Here is a 17,627-nt window from a genome sequence, read left to right as displayed (position 1 = left end):
TAGCTGGCTTGATTGGGAAACCAGCTTTTCCCCTTGTTATCCAATTATTCAGATGACCCATGTCTATGTGAAGTGGAGTCTGCTGTACATAAGCTGTCAGCCCTGATACACATTTAATTCCAAGGAAGGCATAAATTGGCAAAGATGCAAAAAAGATGTTTTTGCTGTTCCAGTTTCTGTCAAACTCTCACTGAAAAGAAAAAAATTATGCAAGTCTAGACACAAATGTTAGTGGTCAGTGCCCTCTTTTGCTTGCAAAGCTTTGTTTTCAAGCAGCTACAATATTTACATTTGCAGTGCAGTTCTTAAGTGTGTGCTGGAGCTTCATATTGCATTCCCCCCCAAAACAAAACCACTCCAGGACTGTGATTTATGAAACTCTGCTTCCAGAAGACAAATATCTCTGACAGGATTCCACTCAAACTGGACAGGAAGGAATTATCAGCTCAGGCTAGAAATCTTTCCCTCGAAAAATACTGTAATTAATAAATCCTCTGCTTCACCTACTCCCTCAGCAAGTACATTTTTAAGCTTTCCAATGTATTTTGATCACTTCTAGGCTTAATATTTGAAATCAGCCTATGGTAGGGGAGCAGCAGGATGGTTTTTGAGATGCATCTTTATACCAAAACTCCTGCCAGCCTCCAGGTCAGCCTTCACCCATGGGTGGCACAGGGAGGAGCACCTCTGGCCCTCAGGAAACTGCCTGGATTCCTTCCAAATTTCATCAACAGGCTCATAATGCACTGAAGGAAGCTCATATGTTGAAGCAAACTCTTTAACCTGATTAATGGGATGTAAGTAAGTGGAGCTAATTAGATGTGTGTTAGGGAATGGCCTGTAGGAAACCCAGGATTGGGGCTCGGGCACTTTGGGTCCTGGTCCCCAGCCAGAGCCCCAAGGCTGAGCCTAACCTGGGTCTGGACACCTCTGAGCTTTGCAGAGGGATGGGTTTGGAACCTTCCTGAGAGATTTGGGGGCTGGAAAAGGGAAGTCACACATTTCCTGGAGTGCCTGGCTGAGGTGGAAGCAAAGGGAGGAGAACAAGGTGGTTCCTGTTCCAGGACCATCCTTCCTGGGGTTTTGTCCACAGGAGAAAATATCCATGCTCACAGGCTTTATTCAAGGATCAGCAGGCACCTGGATATTGATGTACCTGTACATTCAGGAATAGCATTAACCCTTTATAGAGGTAGAGCTTTCAGTGGTGCCTTCCCCTCCCTCTCTCCTTCCCTCCCTCCCTTCTTTCCTTTCCTCCTTCCTTCCTCTTTAATCTTTCTAAGACAATTTTCCCCTTCTGTCTTCTCAGCTGTTTTTTATCCTAACTCAGACATGGGCTACAGATACACAGAGCAAATTATTTTCCCCCTGAAGAGCATTTCTACCAGGAGATTTCTGCATAGGTTCAGTGCAAAACCAGCTTGGGCAGCAGACCCACGGGTGGATCAAATGACATCGATGCTAAAAGCAGCCTTTGAACTTTCACAATATTCATCCCAGGGTCAGAGATTAAATTACCCCCTCCAATAAGTCTGGGAGCTCAGTTCTTCCTACAAAAGGTTTATTTGGATGGGCCTGGTTGAAAAGAAAGGAAAATTCAGGTTCTTTAGGAGTGACCATTTTGGAAGTACTGGATGAGAGGAGCATTGGCCTTGCACACATTTTGGGATTTCATGCACTTCAGTGTGGGATTTTTGCTCTCTCCTGTCCAAGGGTGTCCCTGAGCAGCCCCATCCCACAGCCCTGGGCAGGTCCAACAAGGACATTTTTAATTTCCCAGTCATTTCCCATGTCTCCAGATCCAATCTTGCCACCAGCCCTGGGAGGTTTTACTGGAATTTCTTCCAGGTCATGCATTATTTCAGGGGGAGGGGGTGTGAATGCTGATACCATGAATATTTCTGATGTGAATTCAGGTTCATTGCTGTTTGTAGAAAAATTCTAAAGGGAGCACTGATGCCACAAGACACCTCTGACTTTCTGCCATTTGATAACAATCTTGATCAACTGCATTTGCTTATTATCAACTGTGGTGTGGGGAGATTCCTTTTCTTTTTCTTCTTATTAAATCAAGGCCTTTTTATTTAAGAAATATTTTATTTTTGATACAGACACAGCCGGTGAAGTAGCAGTAAAAAACATCACCACAAAGAGGCACATGGCTTTGAAATGTTTTGGTATGTAACATGACTGTATTGTTATCAGGTCTTAACTTTTGCACAAAAGGTGTTTTCCCTTGTTCTAAAAGCAAACCCTCTCTCATCTTTCCAAGGGCCACGTACCTCTAACATGGCCATAGGGGGACAAACCAAAAAATATCAAAGTGTCTCAAGTCATTTCACAAATAACATTGTTCTGTTGCTCTCCTTAAATGAACAAGAGTTTCTTTGATTTTTTTTTTTAAGTCAAATTTAGGATTCTGCTGTTCAGAGCAGAGAGGTCACAAGGCCCTAATGTATTTAGCATTGACTGCCCTCTCTTGTAGTGCGTCTATTAGTCAGTAATTTGATTTGTACCTATTCATTTGCAGTCCCTGCAGGAGCTCTGAGCTGGCCCCAAGTATAATTGGTGCTGTCTCTATTTTTACATCATTAGATTAGCCCCGACTCCTGGCCACTTGTTGTCTGCGCTTGTCTGTCCATTTATACAACCTAATGTAACACAAAATTCATTACTGATCACATTACTTTCAACTCTGAAGCCAGCTTTGTGATAAACATTTTGTTAACCCTTCCCTGCCAGCACACAGACCTGGGGGATAAATGCACTTTCCCCTCTGCAGGGAAAATCAATATCATAATAAAACAAAGTGCAGTCACATTCCTGGATTTGTCATTCCTGCCAGAGAAAGAAATGGGGAGGAACATATAGGAGATGACTAAATGGTGTCTGCATCCAGGCATCTCACTCTGCTCGATATGAAATGAGCTCAGCACTGTCCTTTCCACTGGAACATAAAGAAGTGACACGAGATAGGGCCAGCACTCAATTTAAAACTTAATTTCTTACTCATTGTTCTGCAAGTGTTTTAGCTCTTCTGGTCAGGCTGTAATCAGGTTATGACATTATTGGAACTGGACATTTTTCTTCCAGTGCTTTGTCTCAAAAGCAGTGAACAGAGACACAGTTCCCCTTTTTTCCTTGCAGATTTGCTGCTGTGTTGGGTTTTTTTTTTTGTTTGCTTGGGGTTGTGGTTTTTCCTCCTAATGATTAAGCAAATTAACTGCAGCGCTCCAGAATTTCACAGGAAAATTCAAAGCTCTGTCCTGTCTAGCTCGGCTTTGCTCACATTTAATTGTCTGCTGAGTCCCTCCTAAAGCATGGAGCTTTTTGCATCCCTGAGGCTTCTGCTGGTGATTCCAGGGGCAGCAGGAGGAGAGCCATGGTAGGTATTGCACCAGGGCTGAGCATCCTCCAGCTCTGCTTGCAGCATCCTGCCCACGAGGTGATTCCTGCTACCCAAACATGTTTTGGTGCACGCAAAAGCTGTTGGGTTTTTAACAAGTTTTCTAAATTCATTTTCTGTTTGCACAGCTTGGCTTGGAAATCTGTTATTTTGGGTTTTCTAAATATTTGGAAATATTTCTCAGTGTTTATTAAATCTTCCCTTTAAAAGTCTGAGGCCTGAAGCTTGCCCCACACCGAGCGGTCCCACACTGGGAAGGGGGCAGAGACAAGGGGATTTTTCCATCTGTAATTCCTATAATTACCTTGTCATTCCTTTTAGGAGTCTTTCTATGGTGTTTTTGTGTAGGATATGACTTATGGCAGGCATATCTCTCTCAGTAAGTATAAGAGCCCTCGGGTCCCAGCATTTGAACCAGGACTGGTATTTTTACAGCTGTTTTGTGAGCCAAAACCTCTTGCAGCTGCTGAGGTGGTGGCAGAATAAAGACAAGACAGTTCCTGTCCCTCCTCCCAAGCCCAGCAGCCCCAGAGAGCCGTTGAGTATTTGCTGATTTTTGGGATGTGCAGCACAGGCCATCACAGAGCTCATAAACAATGCATTGCCCTCTCCAGGGGAGATGGGAGAGCAGGCTGTGGAATGGAAACCCATTTGTGCAATAAATTGTTAAGCAGTCAAACTGTTAAATGAACACTTATTAGAGAGGTAGGGTGAAGGATGAGTCACCAAACAGCAAAATAGACATTAACACAGCAAACCCTCTGCAGTAAGTGGGAAGTCAAGAGCCAAGGCAATGCAAAGGTTGCAGTGTGAGCCAACCCTGTGGCCCTGCAGCTTCCAGCACTCTCAGCCCCTCTTCCAGCACAGGATCTGCTCCTGGTGCCTCTCCCTTTGGATGCTGGATCATTCCCTGTCCCTGTGGCCTGCAGCTGTGCCCTCACCTCCCATCACCCCTGCCCCCTTCTCTTACAGGATATCACACACAGAGCCACCTGATTTTCCCAATAATCCTGCCTTGTTCTCCATGCTGGACTCCGAGAGCATCAGGACGTGCTGGGCAGTGATGGCGTTGGGTGTTTGATGTTCACAGTGTGCAGGCAGAAAGAGAGGGCCAGGGAAAATGAGAAGCAAATCCAAAGGGATTTGGGCTGGGGGAGGATCTCAGTGATCAGTGGAGGCTCCCTGAGCATCCCCATGGGATCAGCTCTGGCTGCCCCCAGGGGAAGGAGGGCTGGGGCCAGGTCCCTGGCACTGCTGGGAACACTTAGTCCTCCTTGAAGTATATATCCTAATTTGTGGTATGAAAAGATTAGCTTTCCTTCCATCCCTAGCCTGCTGTCTCCCCACCATGGATAATATATAAAACAGTAGACTTTTATTCATTAACATTTATGGGAAAATGTTAATATTAAACTGTAAGTGAAAAGCCCCATCTTATTGAATTCTTCTGCTGTGTTATTGGGAGCCTAATTTCATTTTGCATTTAAATAAAAACCAGATGACGTTCAGGACGGTCAGGCGAGCATTCTGTAAGTGAGAATTTATCTTCCAATCTGGGTAAACAATGTCTCATCATTTAACAGTTATTATAAATAATGGGGTTTTAAGCACTTTGCTGGGAGTTCATATTGGCTCCACACGGGTTGCACTAAGGGAGAGGGAATTTCAGTGACATCTTCCAGGCATCCGGTGAGGAGGAATCATATCCTGAGCTCCTTCTCAAGCTGCAGTTTTCATCCTCCTCTGGTTATTATTGCTCAATTTTGTGTGCACCATCCACTGACCAAAAAAAAAATGAAGAGGAAGGAAAATGACAAATTGGTTTGGAACGTTTTGAAAATGAAGAAACCCTGTTTGAAGGTTCCCCATAAAAGGGGAATGTGTTCAGCCCCTGCAGATGTTCATGCAGGTAGCTGAGCCTCCAAAAGGGAGATTCTTTCAGTAAAAATGGGGCTGTGTAGAAGTTGTGCTGCCTTTTTCTGTGTGACCCATTTCGTACCATTTTCCAAAAAGACCCCCACAGCTTAAACACCACCTTCTTTTATTTGTTTATTTACTTATTTGGGATATTTATTTGTTGTTCCCTTGGCCAGTGACTTTCTCAGTAACTGCCCAACACATGAACTCTGTGTTTACACCAAAACTCGATGGTGTTGTGAAAGACAAAGGGTCAGTATCACTTCTCTGACCCTTTCCAAAGATGTTTTTTTGTGGGAAGGCTCTGCTCCAGCTCAGGGGCATAACAGGGGATGCAGGAGCCAGAGGGGCTGGGGATGGAGAGCCCTGGTTGGGGTGGAAATGGAAATGGTGGAATTTTCCTAAAAAGACTCCACTGCCCTGTGTTGTGGAGGATGCTTGGATGTGTTGCTGTGCTGGAATTCTCCTCAGGCAGAGCACAGCATCCCCATGGGTGGCTTCTCCCATCTATTCCCACATGGCACAGCTGTTCCCCACCTTGTCAGCTAGAAATGAATTTGGAAGCAGAAATCAAGAGACAAATTAACCTTGCAGCCTTCTTCCCTCACCTGCAGTCACAGGAGGTGAATTGTGCAGGGACAGATCCCTGATGTTAAATTTGGGGGTGCTTTTTGTCCTCCACTCAGGGTTACTTTTATCCACACCCTCTGGAAAAATATCTTTTGATTAAATCATGCCAGGACTGTGTTGTCTCTTTGGTTTATCTTTTGGAAATGTGGCTGGTCACCCACCAAAATGGGAGCAAAAGTCTGCAGAGGAGAACAACACAAGGAGCAGACATTTCTGTGAACTTCACTGCCAGGTGCCTAAATACAGGGCAGAATCATGATTTAAATTGCTTTTTCTGGGGGATGTGACCAGAGGAATGCCTTGGTTTGCCATTAGGTCTTTCAGGTTTCACACAGGGTTGCCTTCCACCAGCTCCTCCACCAGCTGCAGCTCATCCCCACGTTTGTAAGAGTGCAGCTACAAAGGTGGAGTGGAATAGAATCAATGCTTGGAACAATTTTTAAAATATGACTTTCAAAAAGCAAAAATGTTGAATTTACTATTTCCAGCTGCCTTCTGGTTTCAGGAGCACAAATGTGAATTGCTGTGCTCAACAGCTCCATTAACAAAGGGGAAAATTAAGCTTGGAATGCCATTTTTTATCAAGGCTCTTTGATATTTATGTCCAACACCAGAATTTGGAGCTATATAAATAAGAGAGATTTTATATATATTTAGATATATAGATATAGATATAGCATATTATAGATATAGATATATTTATATATTTTGTATATTTTATAATTATACATTTATATATATTTTATATATATTATATACATTATATATAATATATTATATATTTTCTATAGTTATAAATATATATTAAATAAAATATGTATTTTAAATATTGTATTTTAAATATTTTATGTTCATGTTTATGTTTATTGAAATTATATATTTTAAATACATATTATTGTATGTATATTATATCTATAATTTTATATGTTATTTCTATAGATTTTTAAATATAAATATATAACTATAAATATGTAAAATATTATTATAAATAAATATAAATATAAATATAAATATAAATATAAATATAAATATAAATATAAATATAAATATAAATATTTATTTATATTTATAATATAAATATTTAAATATATATTTATATTAAATATATATTTATATTTATATTTATTAAATATAAATATAAATATAAATATAAATATAAATATAAATATAAATATAAATATAAATATAAATATAAATATAAATATGTTTGAGAGCCTCAAGCAGCCCTGCAAGAGAAAGAGCCCACAAGACTGGGTGCTGTTTTTCCAGGCTGGGTTAACACTCAGTCAAGGTAGAGCTGTGATTTTAAGGGAATGGCTGCAAGCTCTGAGTGCTCTGTAAAATCAGGGCTGTGTTTACAAAGCTGGTCTGCTTGAAGCAGCCATGTCAACATCATCTTTTAAAAAATTGAGTGAATAGACTAAATAAATGGCATTTGGAGCTGGGATGGTTTGGGTGGGTTTGGAGCTCCTGTGACACTGAACCTCTGCCAGGGCAGTGGGAGGAGGGGACTGGTCCTGAGCTCCACCTGAGCTCTCCCAGCTCAAGAGCCTTGAAGTGTTTAGATGAGCAGCCAGGGCTGAGGCTGTGGTGACATCATTTCGTGAGCTTCAGCAAAACTCTCCTGATTTGGACCAGCTGAGCATCTGCTCCCCCCCCCAAAACTTTTTAACTTTTCCTTTGAATCAAACCCAAATTCCAGTCTGGTCTAGCTTCCTCCTCAGCATCAATCTGCACCAGGGGAGCAGCCCAGAGCCTCTGACTGGCCCAAAAGGCCACTTTGTGTCAGAAGCACTAGAAGTTGTGCCAGAATGGCTTTGCTTTGTAATCCTATACTTTTAAAATCAGCTCAGCAGTGCGTGTGTGTCAGAGCACAGAGAGCACATGTGGGAGCTGCACAGAGGCTCTCTGAGCACTGAGTCCACCCCAGGGCTCCCTTCCTGCCTTTAAGGAGGCCAAATGCTGAGGTGGCATCACAGAGAGGAGAGAATTCGGTCTTAGATGGGAAAGGAACTGAAATCTGGAGGGTCAGGTGTGAAACTCTCATGCAGTGTCAGCAGTCACTGCTCAGACCCCGAGGTCATCACCAGGTTTGTGGGTTTGACCTTGAGGCAGCTTTTCCTTGCCCAGGTTTTTGCTGGCACTGTTTGGCTGAGCCCAGGGAGGAGGAGGAGGGAGCCCAGCACTCCCTGGGGGCTCCTGGCCATCCCTGTCCTTAGCTCTGTGTCCTGAAACACGAGTGGCTCCAGCTCTGGAGGGAAGGGGGATGCTCAGATCCACACCTGCTCTGGCCAGAAGATGTTCCAGGAATAGGAGCATTGCCTCCAGCATTTCTGAGCAATATCCCCAGGGTTCAGTGGGTGCAGGACGTGGTAGGTGTCATAAACATGCATTTTACTTTGCATTTGTAATTTCCTTCGTGGACTAGAGGCTGACAGAGGGGTCAGTGTTGAGCAATCCAAGGCACTCCCATAACCCTGGGAATGAGAGAGCAAACCCAGGAATTTTAATACAGTGTTTTCTCTGCAAATGCTTTTGGTCTGATATACACAGATGTGCTGCTTGCGTAACCAAAGATGCAAGATAGTTCTGCCTAAATGCATCCAAAAACTTGTCCACACACGCTGGCTGGCACAGGAAATCATGTATTCCACACAGGATATCTTACAGGAATTTGGAGTAGCAGCACAGTGAAACTTTCAGGATGGGGTAAGAGAGAATTCCTTTAAACCCAAGCACTGCTGCATATTCATTCAAAAACCTCATCTTTAAATCTTGCACAAGGAGTTGTAGGCTTGCAGGATGTGATGGGCTGCAGAAATTATTTTCTATTTGATTGTCCTAGCTTTAGAGATTTCACATGCTGGCTGAAATGGGCAACTCATCCTTCTGAAGAGCCATTTATGTAGGAAAACATCCTAAACCTCTTTACAAAAATATACAGCTCTAGGAAACTTGAGATTATTTTTTAAAAGCACTGGAAGTCATTGTGAAAGTGCCTATCTTGAAGAATATTCTCCCTCTAAATACCAGTCCTTTATCTGGTGCACTTTTAACCTTCCATAAAATGCTCAGAGTCAAGTCTGGCCAGATGCCAGAGTCTTGGGTCTCCTACTCCATGGGCTCAGGTCACATTTGCTCTTTTTAAAGGAATAAACAACCTGTTTGGAAGTTCATGCAGGATGTTTTGTCCTTTTCTCACTGATCTCTTTGTACTGAAGCAGACCTGGGCATTTCTGTAAGCTCAGGTGTCCTCCCTGTTTTGCAAGTGTTAAATTGTTTGGCATCCCTGCAGTGAAATCAGGCACTAGAAATGAGATTTGGGCTCTCAGAGGGACTCTGATGTTCACAAGGCTCTGTCTCCATTCCCCTGGATCTCTCCTTTGCCCATCTCCTTGCTGCCACCTTTGTTCCAGGATGCCAGCTTTCATCTCCAAGTGCATGGCACGAGCCAGCTCTGGGTGGATTCAGCACTGGAGTTATTGTAAGGCAGTTTGACAGGAACTAATATTTTACATAGGCCACTGAATCCTGATTTCACAGAAGTTGCTCAGGCAGTGTTTCCCAGTCTTCTTTACTTGCAAATTTAATGGAGGTGCTTTTGTGGCATCTCAGCATCTTTCAGGTTGTGACAGGATGAGACAGTTTTAACACAGGAATTGATTTTCAATGCTCAGATGACATGGTTTGGGTTTTTTTTTTTTTTATTTCCTCATTTGAAAAGAGTTTAAAATCTCTTTTGTGAATCTGCTGAGTTTATAAAAAAGGAAGAATAAGCATTTCTGAGGAGCAGATGTGTCAGGCTGTCACCCAGAGCATGGAAGGAAGTCAGTCCCACTGTGCTGAGTGCAGGTGAACAAGGCTTGGGGCAGAGAGCAGCTTTAACTGACTTTGGAACATTATCATAATAAGCTGAAATTGTAATCATAGCAATATATAAAACTGGGAACTGACTTTTTGCCTGTGCTCCCTCTGGAAAGGAACAACACACATTTGCCCAGAAATTTCAACCATCTCAAATCAAAACCAACTTGGAAAAATTAAGATTTTTAACGAGGACTCAGCGCTGTCATTTCACTGCAATTGAATATTACAATTTTTGTTCATCCAAATCCCCAAGAGCACAGGTTGCCCTGGGGGTGCAGTGCCCCCCTGTGCCCTCCCTGCCAGCAGATCCCCAGAGCCCCTCGCTCCGAGCAGCCGCCAAGGGTGCTGGAGATGGATTATAATTAGAGCTCCCTCGTTAGCATAATTGCATTTCATAAAAAATAAAAAGGGAAATAAGAAAAACCTCCAAGTGCAGTAGCAGCGATGTAATTGATGTAATTTCCCAGTACCCTGATATTTCCTCATCCCAGTGTGGTTTCCCAGCTCTCATCAGTTCTTGAGTTCTTCTCCACCTTGTGTGTCCCAGCAGCAGCTCCCGCTGCCCTGGGCACAGGGATGATGCTCAGAGTGAATGTTTCCTGCAGAAACAGTGCCAAAAGCACCCAGAGAGTTCGGGATGTTGTCTGAATCCGGAAGGATGGAGCCTTTCCTGCACAAGTGCCCGTGTGAGCTCCTGGGGGGAGCACATCCCGCTCCCTTCAGCAGCAATCAGGGAAATTAAAATGTTTAACTCACCCATTCACTGGGGAGCGTTGTGTAAATTACAAACAGTTTAAGAGATCCTCAAGACTTCCATTGTGTTAATACAAATTGCCTTTTAGCGTTCCTTTTAAATAGGGCCCTTTTGAGTGAGAATCCAGATGGCAGAAGCTCCATAATTATTATTCATTACAGTTAATAAATAACACTTGGGAAGCTCCAGTCAGTTCTGCAAGTCCCCTACGATGGGCATTGTGTAAATGCAAGGGTGAAAAAATATCCTTGCCACAGAATCTGTCAGGATTCCAGTCAGACAAGGAGCTGTGGAGGGCCCTTATGTGTGCCTGCCCCAGATCATGGCCCAGGCTGGCATCCCCAGAGCTCTCTCCGCAGGGAATCTCCTCCAAAACGAAAGAGAATTGTCTGATTTTAAAAACAGGCTTCAATTTTTGCCTTTTAGCTGTTTATTCTGAAGGCCCCGTGGATGGGGAGAGGTGGGTTTGGTGAGCAGCACCTTGTGGCTGTGCCCCAGCCCTGGAAAATTCCTGTCCCTCATTTCAGGAAGGGGTTGAACACATTCCCCCTCACGGCAGAGCCTGAAAAGTCCTCCAGAATAATTGCTGTGAATGACAGAAATGAAATCGAGGAGATTCGAGCTCTGTTGGCCATTACCCCACTTCCTGCATTCCTACTTGTTAATTGTCTAATTCCTAACGAGTCTTGGGGCGTCTGATGGACTTTCTGATGCGTGCTCACTGCGACGCTTCCTTCCCTCCCCTCCCCGGCCTCATCCCTCACCAGAGACCTTGTTCCTTTAAAAATGCCATCCTTAAAAATCAGAAATACTCAGCCCAGCAAAAGGAAAAGGGAACTTGACATTAGTTGAGCTTGAAAGGCTCAGTGCTGTGAAAAGTGACTGACGTGTGAAAAGAGGCTACAATTAGTTCTTTCCCCGAGCACTCTCCCATTCAGTGCAGGGTCACTCCTTCAGCGAGCTGCGGCTTTGAGGGTAATGTGTTGTGACAGTTTGAGATGATGAAGAATAATTCTTGTATTCAGAGTTGCTGCCGCTTCCCCGCTGCCCTGACACATCAGGCTGCTGTCATTGGATCACTTATCCCGGGCAGCCCCTCCGTAGGTAAGAGGAAAGGGTCAGCTCCTGCAGCAAACGATTTGGGATGTTTTGAAACCGGGCTTAAAGAGGGGAGAGGCAAACAGAGAGAAAGGAAAAACCATTAGAAGAAATAATAATGCACTGGAGAGGAGATTTTTGAGTGGACATAAAGGAGATACCAGGGCTTCGAGTGGGCCACTACAGGAGAGCAGCACGGCTAAGAAAGGCAGCATAATTTATGAGTGTTCCGGGCAAAAGAGGCCTGTATAGATTTTCTTCAGGCATTGAATTAATGTGCCCTATAAAATGGTTTCACATTTAGGCTTGGCAGGCCTTTGTACCTTGGATTTGATGGGGTCCTTTGACAGTTCCTGGAGCTTTCTGGAATGGAGGGTGCAGCTGGGCCTCGAGCGGCAGCGCTCTCCCAGGCCTGCACACCCCGGGCTGTGCCCAGAGCAGCTCCTCCTCCTCTTCCTCCTCCTCTTCCTCCTCTTCCTCCTCTTCCTCCTCTTCTTCTTCCTCCTCTTCCCCTTCTTCCTCCCTCCACCTTGGCAGGCACCTCAGGAGAGCAGTATGGCTGGGGCAGAGGAACAAGGGACAGCACAGGCCAGCTGCAGTGTGGCACTCAGGAATATCAGCACAAATAAACGTTTCCTACAAGGTTTCCTTGCCAGCTGCTCATGGAACACCCTCCACACTGCAGGGCAGCCCTGCTGGCATCCATGGCAGGCTGGATCAGCCAGGATCTGCTCCCAGCTGCTCTGGTGCCCCATTGCTGTCCCAGTGCTCCCCCAGGCCCAGAACTGTGCCATGAGAGGGGATGGCTGCCCTGGGCTGGCCCAGGGACTCAGGATGGCCACTTGCCATCCCACACCAGCAGCCACGAGGATTTTCACTGCTGCTGCTGCTGCTGCCTCCAGCACGGTGCAAAGTGTGTGTGTGCCCTGAAAATCCCGTTTCTCTGGGACCCTGGGTGATGCCAGCAGTGCCCATTACTGTTACTGTCAAAAGCGCAGGCAGGGCTGTTCCCAGCTCCCCTGAAGTGACTTTCTCCTCATGGCTTCAGCAGATGTTCCAGCTCCTTCACTTCTTTTCCCTTTTTTTTTTTTTTTTTTTTTTTAAGGGCAGGCAGGACTTTGTGAGTCGTTTCCTCCGGGGACATGGGCAGGTTTTAGTATTTACGTTTCCAGTATTAGCATTTATTTGTATTTGTGTTTGTTTTTCACGGGCTTCTGAAAGCCTCAGGGAGCCATTTATGGGGCCAAAATAATGCAAGTGCTGGTCTTCTCACAGTATTTCATTTCCTTGATGGTGGAAACGCTACAAGAAGAGCAGGTCTCATGTTATTTTGACCCCATAAATAGCTCCCAGAGGCCCCTTTCTTCCTTCTCCCACCCACTCCCCCCCAAATCAAATATTTAGGTTTCTGCAGAGCCTGACTTCTCAACCCTGGTTATCTTGCTTCAGCAGAAGCAAATTGCAGTTATTACAAAATAGCCAGAGAGTCTATAAGGCCGAATGGGTTTTATATGATGCACAATTTGTTGGCTACTGTACAAGTTCATTAAAGTGTATCATAAGAGGTTGTTTTACTGGTACATTTAAGGAAGTTAATACATCTCGACAGTGTGTGCATGGGGGAATGCAGATACAATAACCCTCAGACTTGCTGGGGCCAAGTCCATTCCTGGCCTAACTCCACTGGAGAGGAGGGAATCACTGCCTGGGCAGCCCTGGGGTGCTGCTGCTCCCTGATCCTGCTGCTCTGGGCTCTCCTGACACCCACTCCCCTCCTTCCATGGGGATTTGCTCCTGTTTTGTGTTTTCCCAGCACAGAGGATGTCAGTGCTCTGACATCAGGTCCTTTCAGGTTTTTTAGCTGTCCCATCCCAGGGTGGCTTTGGGGACCTGTCTCTCCTGACAGCCCCACCCTTCAGCTCCTGCTGCACTTGCTTGGTCTCTCCAGATCTGTGAGAAATTGTCCTGCAGTTTCCCCCCTGTGACAGGAAGGGTGTCCCCATGCCATGGAGCTATTCCCAGTCTGGTCTGTGCTTCCCATGGGAATCTCATTAATGTTCCTGTGCTCTGCTCTAAGGGCTGGGAGGAACAATAATAACATACACTGGATTTATTTTATTATTATTTTTTTTATTAATGAAACAGAGCATTTTGGGGGAGCACAGCACTGCCTGTGTGCAGGCTCAGCTGTGTGGGCAGGTGGTCCCTGGTGACCATGTCATGGCTAATTGCCCCCCTGGTGTGACCCAGCCGTGCTGCAGAGCCAGCCAGGGTGAGGGCAAGAGCCCAATTTCCTGAGCACAGCAGAGCTCCCTGTGGCAGCCAAGCACTTTTCCAGGGCTTCCTCGGGTATCAGAATTCACTGCTCGTCTGCCTGGCTGGTAATTAGTTCCAGAGTGAGAGCTGGGCTGTGTGAGAGTGCTGGGATTCCATGGGGAGTGTGTGCCCAGGGATGGCAGCTCGCATGTGGGAGCTCCCTGGGTTTTAGCCTGGCACCCCCTAACGTGGATTGGGCTGGGAAATGCTCTGCAGAGCCTCTGCCCCTCCTGTGCCCTGGTTTTTGTCCCTCTCCATCAGGAATGGCCAGGTTTTCCTGCCTGGCAGCTGCAAGGGGAGCTCAGGACAGCTCGGAGCTGTGGGACACAGCCAGGACAGGATTCCCTCCTTCCCTCCCTGCATCCATCCAGGCCCTGTGCCCACAGCTCTGCATCCCGGATTCCTGCTCCCTGCCTTTCCCTGCCTGGCATCAGTCTCTGCAGTGCCACCCCCTGGCAGGCCCCGCAGAGCTGACAGGAGCTGCCAGCTCCTGCAGAACCCAAAAAAACCCAAATCCCACCCGGGCAGGGCTCAGGGTCCCACAGCAGCCATGAGCTCAACGCCAGGGACAAACAGCAGCCACAGGAAAACAAAACTCCTCTCTCTGTCCCTCTCCCTTGCCTTGCTGGAAACACTTTGCCTGGAAATCCATTCCGGGTGGAAAAGAGAGTGGAATCACCCCAGGAGGAGCAGTGCTGGGTGTGGGGGAGCCCAGCAGCCCTGCCCAGCATCCCCAGCTCTGACGTGGGACCTCTAAGCAAAGCCAGCTGTGTGCTGAGGGAGATGAAAGCCCCAAATCAGACAGGATAAGCACAGTATTAGTGTGGGATACGCCACTCATTTCTGATTTAAATTACTGTTTTTACTTCCTGGACTCAGGGGAGAGTGAGGATGTGAGGAAAATGAAGAGGTTTAGACATGGACATTCCTTCACCAGATACTGGCAAGAGATGGTGCTGAATGCAGCTGAGGTCATTGCCAGCACTGCTTGCAGGGTGATCAGCTTCCTGCTGATTTGTTTTCCGTGTATCCTGGGCAGATTATCTCCTTACAGGTTCCCTCCTGGATAAGGGATTAAATCCCCCAGCCCTCAGTGCCAGGTGTGGGCAGGGCTGCAGTGCCAGAGGATGCTGGGCTGGGATGGATGCTTTATGTTTTAGGGAAAAGCTGAATTTTTGCTGTTCCCTATACTTTGTGTATAGATCTGTCCTTATCAGAGTCTCACTGCAGGCAGAGTGTTTACAGGAGGTGAAATATCCCAGGTGAGGCAGTGGAAGTGCAGGAATATTTAGCAGATTTAGCAGAGAACAGAGCAGGCACTGCCCCTCCAGCTCCTGAGGCTCCTTTCCACCCCAGACAAGTTTTACATAGAACCAGAGAAAGGTTTGGCTGGGAAGGGACCTTAAAGCTCATCTCATTCCATCCTTTGCCATGGGCAGGGACCCCTCCCACTATCCCAGGCTGCTTCAGGCCCCATCCAACCTGGCCTTGAGGATTTCCAGGGATGGGGCAGCCGCAGTTTCTCTGTTATGGTGTCACACCTCCCTCACAGGGAACAATTATTTCCAGTATCCCATCTGAACTTTTCTTCCCATTTAAAGCCATTCCTCCTTGTCCTGTTACTCTATGCCCTTATAAAAAATCCTTCTCCAGCTTTCCTGTAGCCCCTCCAGGTCCCCTTTCCCCCTTGTCAGCAGAGGAATTTGCCCAGAACTCCTGTCCCCACCCCATCCCCAGCCCAAATCATGCTCAGGGTCTCACATCGCAACTCCCCAGAGTATTTCATGTCTCCTGTCACCGCTGTCACCCTGGGGGAGGGTTCCTGTGCCCTCCCTGGGGCTCTGCCTCCTGTCCCTGCTGAGTGCTGCCAGTGTGGCCACCGAGCCCACTGCAGGGTTCAAGTGGCTCACACGGCTGGAAACCATGCCCTGCACAGCCAGAAATCCTCCTGTGGAGATCAGGGAGCACCAAAGGCTCCTGGAGATCAGCGAGGGGAGATGGCTGGGTGGGTGTGATCTCAGGAAAGGGGATATTTTCTCTTTGAGTTGAAAAAGCTGAGTTGTTTATGTCCATTTGGGCAGGATAAAGGGCTGGGGAAAGTCCTGATGTTTCCAAGTGAGGAATGGCAGTGGTTCACACTCTGCCAATGGCCCTTCCAGCATTTTCCATCATCTGCAGTTGTCCCCTTCATCCCCTGCTCAGTTCAGCAATGAGATCCCCACCATGGAGCCCTGTGCTGTCCCCTCGGCCCCAGGGAAGGGCAGCAGCAATGTCTCCATCCGGACAGAGGTGGGAGCAGGAGCTGGCGTTCCTCAGGAGCCATTCCCAAACCAGCCCAGGAAAGGACACTGAGCAAATGTCAGAGCAAAGGGATTTGTCAGTAAAGCATCTGTCTGACGGCTCTGGGGGTTTATCCCAAACTCTAACCAGGAGCTGCTCTCTCTCTCTCTCTGTCTCCCTTGCAGAGCTTCAGCGAGAGGGAAGCATAGAGACGCTCAGTAACAGCTCGGGCTCCACCAGCGGCAGCATCCCCCGAAACTTCGACGGCTACCGCTCCCCGCTGCCCACCAACGAGAACCAGCCCCTGAGCCTGTTCCCCACGGGGTTCCCCTGAAGCCGCCGCCCCTCGGGGACGCTCCAGGAGGGGACACATCCAGCCTGTTCCCCGCGGGATTCCCCAGTGCAGGGACACACCCGGCCGGGGGAAGGAGCCGCCTCTCCCCCATCAATCCCGCTGTGTCTGTCACCTGCCAGCTCCCGGGATGGTTCTCGTTACCCTGATGAATATTGATGACTCTTAAACCTTCCTGAAGCATCCTCATGAAATCTTGACTCTGTGTTCCTGTGCAATACGAAGAGGCTCCATCTTCAGTCCTGAGAGCTCTGCAGCTTCTTTTCTCGCTGTCTTCAGGAGGAGGTTGGGTGAGGAGAAATACTCCTAAAGCCATCTTGGGTCAAGCACAAGGTTTCACAACTGTTCTCTGCTTTTTTTCGTGCTGAGAGATGAATCTCTGTAAATCAGGGGAGCTCTCACCATTCGTGAAAGTGCCGAGCATTATTGGATGAACTGGAGAGACTGGAAACTGGAGGACTTTCTGTGGACAGGGTTGATGATGTTATTCCTTCCTCATCATGTCTCCTTGCTGCCCTTCTTCCCCTCTGATACTCATCAATGCCAGGAGTATTACCAATGGAAATGTTTCTTTTTGTTCTTTGGAAGAATTCTCTCTCTCTCGCTCCGATTTTCTTCTAGTCATGTATTTTAGAAATGTACTTAATTGACTAATTGCAGTCACGGATTTCTCATATTTGGTTATAAAAGTTGTTCATTGGAACTCAGATTATCTGTCCAGAAATGCATGTGTCATTGAATAAATCTAAGTTAAACAAGAAACTGCTTGAACGGCAATGTCCATGGAGTGTTACTGGGCAGACTGTGGGCTTTGTGCACCTCCCTGGACCAGACTCTGTGTGTATTTACTGACTTGAGGGCTTTAATTAAAGCCATCAGTGGCTGTTCTGCAGCCAGTCTAGCATGGTTTTGTCTCCCCATTTCCTTGTCCTCATGTGCACAGACAGGATTTTTAAAACAAGGTATTTAGGGGGTGTGCCTTGCACCCACTTGGCTCCTCTAAAAAC

The 17,627-nt window shown here is 46.5% G+C and overlaps 1 protein-coding gene across 9 annotated transcripts in view; it reads left to right on the top strand.

The window, feature by feature from the left end:
• BCAS3 (BCAS3 microtubule associated cell migration factor) overlaps positions 1–17,382 on the top strand; it is a 303,942-nt gene extending 286,560 nt beyond the window's left edge. For 3 of the 9 annotated variants that reach the window (XM_064729257.1, XM_064729256.1, XM_064729258.1), the window contains 2 exons: positions 2,112–2,177; positions 16,454–17,382. In XM_064729257.1, the coding sequence (XP_064585327.1) occupies positions 2,112–2,177; positions 16,454–16,602 (215 nt within the window). In that variant the 3' untranslated portion in view covers positions 16,603–17,382. The remainder of the gene's footprint in view (positions 1–2,111; positions 2,178–16,453) is intronic. The other 6 variants (XM_064729260.1, XM_064729259.1, XM_064729252.1 and 3 more) reach the window with 4 other exon arrangements.
• Positions 17,383–17,627: the final 245 nt, after the last annotated feature.

This window comes from Zonotrichia leucophrys, chromosome 19 (genome assembly GCF_028769735.1).
Source record: "Zonotrichia leucophrys gambelii isolate GWCS_2022_RI chromosome 19, RI_Zleu_2.0, whole genome shotgun sequence".
In the NCBI taxonomy this organism is placed as follows: domain Eukaryota; kingdom Metazoa; phylum Chordata; class Aves; order Passeriformes; family Passerellidae; genus Zonotrichia; species Zonotrichia leucophrys.
The sequence above is the reverse complement of the archived record's forward strand: the minus strand, read 5'-3'. Positions and strand labels throughout refer to the sequence as shown.